The sequence below is a fragment of the Nannobrachium achirus genome (genome assembly GCF_963921795.1).
Source record: "Nannobrachium achirus genome assembly, chromosome: 1".
NCBI classification, from domain to species: domain Eukaryota; kingdom Metazoa; phylum Chordata; class Actinopteri; order Myctophiformes; family Myctophidae; genus Nannobrachium; species Nannobrachium achirus.
Genome location: NC_137810.1, coordinates 4,454,281 through 4,463,062, shown reverse-complemented (window position 1 = coordinate 4,463,062; position 8,782 = coordinate 4,454,281). Strand labels below are relative to the sequence as shown.

General features: G+C 41.5%; 1 protein-coding gene across 1 annotated transcript in view; it reads left to right on the top strand.

Moving 5' to 3' along the window:
• Window positions 1-8,782, top strand: part of LOC308307236 (NACHT, LRR and PYD domains-containing protein 3-like) — a gene marked incomplete at its 5' end in the record, with an annotated part of 86,942 nt that overhangs the window by 7,492 nt on the left and 70,668 nt on the right. The window contains 2 exons of the mRNA XM_080752409.1: window positions 4,165-4,278; window positions 4,893-5,006. Coding sequence (XP_080608535.1) covers window positions 4,165-4,278; window positions 4,893-5,006 — 228 coding nt within the window. The remainder of the gene's footprint in view (window positions 1-4,164; window positions 4,279-4,892; window positions 5,007-8,782) is intronic.

Below are 8,782 nucleotides of genomic sequence, written 5' to 3'. Positions count from 1 at the left end.
CTCCTCCTCCATTCCGACACTAACCCTATCTCTAACCCTAAACCTAAACCCCATGGGAGTGTCGCCACTCCAACAATAAGAAGTCAATTTCGGAGTGGTGACATGTCGGAATGGAGAGAGCCTCCCCTCCTATACCACATATACACACAACAATGGGCCTGATTCATCAATCTGGATGTAAATATGTACCCCCATTGATTCTGGATGGGGACCCAAATGCATTTGGGTCAGAATCATTGGGGGTAAATGTAGGGTCACAGGTGAAGTAAATGTACCCCCATTGATTCTCACACAAATGCATTTGGGTCCCCATCCAGAATCAATGGGATTAAATTTACTATAATACATTTTTTGTATTCGGAATGTGACAAAAAAGAAAAAAAATATTATTGAACGCAAGTCTCCATGAGTAATCAATAGAAAAAAAGTCATTTTCGGGGTGAACTACTCCTTTAAGGCATGATCGTCTATTTTCATCATTGTATGAAACTTGAGCTGAGTCGCCGACATTTGAACTCACTAAGGGACCTAATATTCAGCTCTACTGAATGCAACTGATGACCTACTAAATAAATAAAAATCTGTGTAATTGCATCATGACTATATTCTGCATAGGCTGCGCAAATCAAACTTAGCTTCTTCTTTGCAACGGTGGAGTCTGTTCTCCTCTATGGCAGTGAATGCTGGACCCTGAAGCCAACCCTGCAGAAGTCTCTAGACGGGTGCTACACTAGAATGTTGCGTGCAGTACTCAACATCAACAGGAGTGCACATGTTACCAACAGGAGCCTGTATGAGGGAATACCAAAGGTAAGCGAGAAAATTGCCACCAGAAGAATGAGACTAGCAGGACACTGCCAAAGACACCAGGAGCTTCCAGCCAGCAAATTGGTACTGTGGGAGCCAACACATGGGCACCGGTCGCGAGGACGTCCCACAAAAACATACGTGGACGTACTCAAGGAAGACGTAGGGACACAGAACACCAATGAGCTGGCCAGATGTATGGAGAACCGAGATGACTGGAAACAACGATGGAGGGCTCGTCTGAGGACGACCTAGATAGATAGATAGATAGATAGGCTGCGCAAGCAGATCTATAAGGGTCCATTTGGTTACCAACTCAGTGACAGCTTATCCACACTGAATATGTAATCGTTTTACATAGGCTATTATTTTATTTTTTAAATACATGTGTTGGCAAATGTTGGGCAGAATGGGCACATAGCCTACATATTTTATTTGATGTTTGGCACAATTGAAACTGATTTAGCATGAAGAAGAAGCTGGAGAGTGGAGGCCTTTGGTTTAGTTTGAGGCTGGAGATGGGGGAATTGGGAAATTATCTGAACTTTCCTCCATCTCCAACTGCAAGAAAGCGAAAAAAAAAAAAAAAGAAAAAAGAAAAAGAAAATACCATGCAGGAATAGATTAAGTACATGAGTTAATCATCATTCATGTCCAGTCTATATGTTCATTCACATGATCATTGTATGAATATTGTTGTGATTCCAGAAGTGTTGACCACAGAGCAGAGTCTCCAACACCCAGCTGTGTGTCTATGAAGAGTGACAACTCTTCATTATCATGATAATGTGCAAATAATGGATACAAACAAGACACAGAGTCTAATAACAGTTTCAAGCTTTATTCATAGTAGAGGTTCTCAACCTTTTCAGGCCTTGACCCCCAAACTAATCATATTTGAACTAGAGACCCCCAAACTAATCATATTTGAACTAGAGACCCCCAAAATAATCATATTTGAACTGTACCGCCCGTCCCCGTGAACATATAAAAGTATATTTTCCAACCCTTTGCACTCATCAAACTCAGGTCAATGTCGGATATCCACGGATACCCGGCCCGTAGCAGGACTCTGATCTATGCTCAGATATATACGATTTTTAAAGTTGAAGTTCAACTATGCAACAATGTAGAAGATATTAACCCTGAGATGTTGTGTTATGATATTGCTCTGTAATGGGACAAAAACATAAATGACAATGAACAAATTGACTTCACAATGATCATTGTATGAATATTGTTGTGATTCCAGAAGTGTTGAACACAGAGCAGAGTCTCCAACACCCAGCTGTGTGACTATGAAGAGTGACCACTCTAAAGGACATCCTCCAGACTTCAGTGAACCTGGACCTCCACACACACAGTATGTCAATCCTCCTATTGTACAATACACACACTAGTGTCATGTCATGTCACACACACAATAAAAAGCAATACTCAAAGCACAGCTTAACAAAGAGCCAACAGCCTAACAGTGCCAAACAAAAGTGATCATAACAGTCAATGCTAGTCAGTGCAACACAAGTATCTCACCGCCATATCAACACAGCAATAGTACTCAATTCAACCAACACAACCCAACAGTGCAGGGCCAAACAATAAGTGACAATAAATGCAATTACAGTGCAAATAAATCAAGAAAATAAAAAAGCAAGAAAGGGAGCCACAGCAAGACGCCACAAGCAACCCTCTCAGGTAAATTACTTACAGGTCAGAGTCAGTACAACTTTTGTTCCTGTAGTGTAAGGTAACAGTTGTGCTAGGTTATCCTAGGTTATCCTATTAGGCCTTGGCAAGCAACCGTTATGAGTCTCGTTGTATTGCTTGAGAGCGACCGGCACAAAGGACTTTCCTAGTCTCTCGCACCTCCGTCCTGGGTAGCGGAAACGGATGTTTCCTCTCTTACTCCAGTAACTGAAGATCTCAGGGTAGATATAGAATTCAAGGTACTATGTGTGCTGTTTGTGAAAGAATTGTACAATTCACAATGTGTTCAGTATACAGACTGACTGCGTGTTACTTTGTTTATATGATTTTATTTCATTCATGTTGATGTTCAGTCATGTTGTTTCATTATCATCATGGGTATTTCAACCAATCAGATTGCTTTGTCAGAACTACCTGTTGTGTAATCTACAATATATGTACACTCAGTGTTGCCATGTAGATCTACAGTATGGATCCATTTTAGTACATTTTACTGCTTTCCACTGATATTTTATCACAATGTTTTTCCTGTTACTTCAACATGGAGTTTTACTCTCTTGTAAAATACAATGTAACAATACAGAATCTATAACAAACAGACTCTTTCATTCACATGATAATTGTATGAATATTGTTGTGATTCCAGAAGTGTTGACCACAGAGCAGAGTCTCCAACACCCAGCTGTGGTTAGGGTTAGGGCTTAGGGTTAGGTTTAGGTATAGTTTTACTGAGGTTAAGGTTAGGGTTAGGTTTAGGGTTTTAGGCATAGTTTTACTGAGGTTAGGGTTAGGATTAGGGTTAGGTTTAGGCACTCACTACACTGAGCACACACCCGGTGCGCATTTCCGAATGCACCCTTTGATACACTTGGACTGAATCACCTGCAGAAAACACTCTCCCCAATTGGCACACCCTATACACAACATCACAACACAACAAAGTAATATCATGATAATTGTGTAAATAATGGATAAAAACAAGACACAATAGTCTAATAACATTATCCTCCCCTTTCAAGCTGTATTCATAGTAGTGGGTATCAACATTTTGAGGCTTTGACCCCCAAAATAATCATATTTGAACTGTACAGCCCGTCCCCGTGAACATATAAAAGTATATTTTCCACCCGTTTTCACCCATCAAACTCAGGTCCCTGTCGGATATCCACGGATACCCGGCCCGTGGTTACATGTCTCCATTCCAACATGTCTCAATTCCGACATTAACCCTATCTCTAACCCTAACCCTAACCTCTATGGAAGTGCTGCCACTCCGACAATCACTGTTGGAGTGGAGACATGTCGGAATGGAGAGCAGTGATCCCGGCCCGTAGCAGGACTCTGATTTATGCTCAGATATATAAGATTAGCTGTCTGTCTGTCTGTCTGTCTGTCTGTCTGTCTGTCTGGCTGGCTGGCTGGCTGGCTGGCTGGCTGGCTGGCTGTCTTTTCAACAATCTATAGATAGTGCCTTTCATGAAAACTGGAAATGGACATTTGTAATAAAGTTGAAGTTCAACTATGCAACAATGTAAGGACATAAACTCAGAAATGTTGTGCTATATGTTATTGTTCTAAAATGTGACACAAACAAATGATCATGAACACATTGACTTCACAATGATAATATGAATATTGTTGTGATTCCAGAAGTGTTGACCACAGAGCAGAGTCTCCAACACCCAGCTGGGTGTCTATGAAGAGTGACCGCTCTAAAGGAGTTGGGCCCGTCTTCAGTGATGAACCTGGACCTCCACACACAAAGTAAGATCACTGATCTCTGTGAACTTCAACTGGAAAGACACAAACAATGTGTTGTATCTGCTCACAATGTAGACAGCAGTAGAGTATCTCACTGTCAGCTGTAGTGATCTTTGATTTTTAGGTTGTCTTGGACATAGCGTAGCCCTAGACTGTACTCAAGGAAAAGTATTGTTACTTTAAAATAATGACTCGAGTAGAAGTAAAAGTATCTAGTGAAAATACTACTGAAGTACTGACTTCCTTTATACAAAATAGATGATCTACACGCTTACATGACATGGTTTGAGCTTGTAGATCTGCTAGTTTTGCTGAATGTTCACACAGCGTTAAATAATGAGAATTAAATGGAAGCCATTGTTCTTGAATGAATTTAAAATAAAACTAGGTTTGAAATCTCCAAACCTTCCTACTGATGGTGAAACTGGTTCACTGGGCAGGTTGTTTGTACCGTCCATTTCTGAACCACTATCACTCTGAGGACGTTGAAGTGTTTTATACTTCAGAGTAGAGAGTTCATAGAAGAGATGTTTGACTAGAAGTGTGTGTGGATTCCACATGGATTGTATGATTGAATATAAATACATTAAACAATGTTCATCCTCTCTTTCTACCAGGGTTGATCAGCACAGAGCAGAGTCTCCAACACCCAGCTGTGTCTCCATGAAGAGTGACTGGTCCATGATTAGACCTATTAACTTCAAAGATGGACACCACTCTACTGATCACAGGTCAGAATGTAAAACACACTGAATGATTGAGTTGTTATCAAACTCTACTGAGCACAGATCACAAGGTTTATAAATGGTCTGGCTCTTATGACTTTAGTTTTAAATTATGAATAGGTTGTGATCCTTTTAATAATGTTTATTTATGTATGTTTACCACAGAGCAGAGTCTCCAACACCCAGCTGTGTGTCTATGAAGAGTGACCGCTCTAAAGGAATTGGGCCCGTCTTCAGTAATGAACCTGGACCTCCACACACACAGTAAGATCACTGATCTCTGTGAACTTCAACTGGAAAGACACAAACAATGTGTTCAGCTGTTGGTTTGTGTGATTGTACTCGGCCCATCAATAAAACAACGTTGAAAATTAACACACGTTTAGCGCTGTTGGTAGGCTAACTGACCTCACAAACCCCTTGTTTTAATTTGAAAATCTACTTGCAAACTTTAAGCGTTGTTCGTAGGCTATAACTGACTGCACAAAAACCTTGTTTTGATTTTAAACTCTATATTATGTGACTTAACTGCTCTTCTTAAATAGTTATTAATTGTATTTTATATAGGCTACTATGACACTATATTGTAGACTAGAGCATTGGTTCTCCAAATGAGACTCGCTGTCCTTCAAGTTGATAGACCTATCGATACACTGAAGCGGGGTTCGAACCCGAGGCTCTCACTTGGCAGTCTAACACACAACCCGTCTTGCTAACAAGGCTGTGTTAAACTGTTATGGCTGTTGTCCGTTCCGTCTTGGTTGTAATAACTATAGGGCTACAATTAGTTATATATATGATACGTGTACGTTTTGGCAGTTCGATTTCCTCGCGATGCGCAAAGACCGGAGGCACTCAATTCTGCCTCTCAGCCTGAACCAATGGACCTCATCATCCTACACTCTCAAAATGTGAGTTACATTTTGGAACCATTTGGTTCCTAACTTCCAAACTAAAATATAGGCTATGGCTAACAGCCCTGCTTTTTTGGCTCAGCGCTGTGTTGGCAGTTTGGTACGACGGATTGTGTCTTGGACTGGCGATTCGCTGGTCCGGGTTCTGTGACCAATGCCGCCCATCAATGCAGATAATTTTCTGGGGACCCCCACGAGTCCAAGGACCTATAAGCTTGTTCTTTAGTGTGTGTTGTGTTGTGGTGCGCTACTCATGGTCAGTGGGGAACTTTGACACTATTGATCTCTGTGAACTTCAACTGGAAAGACACAAACAATGTCTGGTATCTGCTCACAATGTAGACAGTAGTAGATACATAATTGCTCTGGCTCTTAATAGTTTAGTACTTTAGTATACTTTAAAATGTTAGTGTTGTAGTTATGGTTATCAGGTTATGATGGTATTTACAGCGTCTTTTCAGTTGTTACTCATCATACTGTCCAAAGTACATTTAATGTTATTCAAGGTTCTCAGAATGATACAGACAGACAGACAGACAGACAGACAGACAGACAGACAGACAGACAGACAGACAGACAGACAGACAGACAGACAGACAGGTTATCCATTTCTGAACCATTATCACTCTGAGGACGTTGAAGTGTTTTATACTTCAGAGTAGAGAGTTCATAGAAGAGATGTTTGACTAGAAGTGTGTGTGGATTCCACATGGATTGTATGATTGAATATAAATACATTAAACAATGTTCATCCTCTCTTTCTACCAGGGTTGATCAGCACAGAGCAGAGTCTCCAACACCCAGCTGTGTCTCCATGAAGAGTGACTGGTCCATGCTTAGACCTATTAACTTCAAAGATGGACACCACTCTACTGATCACAGGTCATAATGTAAAACACACTGAATGATTTAGTTGTTATCAAACTCTACTGAGCACAGATCACCAGGTTTATAAATGCTTATTACTTTAGTTTTAAATTATGAATAGGTTGCGATTTTTTTAATAATGTTTATTCATGACTGTTGACCACAGAGCAGAGTCTCCAACACCCAGCTGTGTGTCTATGAAGAGTGACCGCTCTAAAGGAATTGGGCCCGTCTTCAGTAATGAACCTGGACCTCCACACACACAGTAAAATCACTGATCTCTGTGAACTTCAACTGGAAAGACACAAACAATGTGTTGTATCTGCTCACAATGTAGACAGTAGTAGAGTATCTCACTGTCAGCTGTAGTTATCTTGGACATGCACCGAGATAGAGTAAAAAATAAACTGTACTCGAGTAAAAATGTTATTACTTTAGTGAGAATTTAGTGAGAATACCGCTGTGAAAATATATATATAATAATACTCATGTCGCTGGTCATGGTAGTTCAACACACGCACGCACACAAGCACGCCCACGCATGTACCCACGCTTGCACGCTAGGGTGGCCATACGTCCGGATTTTGGCCGGACAGTCCGGTTTTTGACCCTGCTGTCCTCCTCCCAGCTCAACCTGTGGCCGGACGCATTATTGTCTGGCTTTTGTAAATCTCCCGTTACAATACAGGTCTGCGCAGCCAGTGCAGTGCGGTGCCACTATCAGCCAGCCAGCCTGCTGGCTTACATTTGCATATCACGGTAATTCTCACGTTTCTTCAGCTTGCAGCCAGCCTATTCATTGGTATAGAAAAATAGCAGATATACAAGCTCACGGCCACAGCGCGATACCGCAGCGTGTCGCGTGCTACATAAGGGCATTTTGTTTAGTGCTCGCTCCCAACTGTTACACTGGACACCTGACGTCGCTCCCCCCACGCTTTGTTTAGATGAAACCGACGTCAAGGTTTGCCCAAAGACGCCGAAATTAAACAAAATGTAGCCAACAATGGAGCAAGGTCAATACGTTAATAAAGAAGCACAGAATTGCAGACGAGTATCATGCACTTTGCACTGCTGTGTGTAACGGGTTGATGTCAGCCATGCAAAGGGAAGGCAGGACGCAATGACATGCTTGGACTGACTGACAGGCAATGACTCAATGTGCTGAAGGTTTTCCTCTCGTCTTCTTTCCCCCCGTCGGATCCCTAGCCTATTCCCCAATTGTGAACAAAATAAGTGCAGCTGCAGTACCCATATCCACAAGTCTCCCTTTCTCTTCCCCTCTCTCTGTTATATTATTTGTAGATTAGGTGTCAAATGGGACAATTTAACCCAAGAATAATGGCAAAAAAATATTTATATACAGTGTAGGCCCATCATAAAATAAAATAATTAATGAAGAGTCTTTGGTGCATAAACAAGGGAGGGAGGCTACCCAGTCTTAATTTAAACCACTTTAAACCTATTTTACACTATAGGCTATTATATAGAGGGTATGCACGTGACATCATCATCATACCCGGAAGATATGCGGGAACGCCTACTGAGTGGCAAGAAAGTACTTTCTGGCCTTGACAGGCCATACATCCAAACAGAAAAGTCCTGTCTGATTGAATTAAATGAAGTTAAGCTCACTTTGCCACTCGATTTGCCACTCGATTTGCCATTCACTTTATGCATGCGCATACCCTCTATTCAAAATAGCCGATCTACAAGCTATGAGCTTGATCTAGTTTTTTCAAAAAGTGTACACATCTGGAATAATATGTGGGTCCCTGGCTGGCACAACATATTTTGAGAAGGGGGTCCGTGACTAAATTGGCCTATATCAATTTGGGGGTCCCATACAACGCGCCCCGGAAAAGTGTCCTCCTTTTTGAGGTCTTGCTGGTGGCCACACTATCGCACGCACACACGTACGCACGCGCACAGACACACACTCCTGTCATGCAAAAATAGCAGATCTACAAGCTCACAATACCTTGCTTCATGATGCTTTGA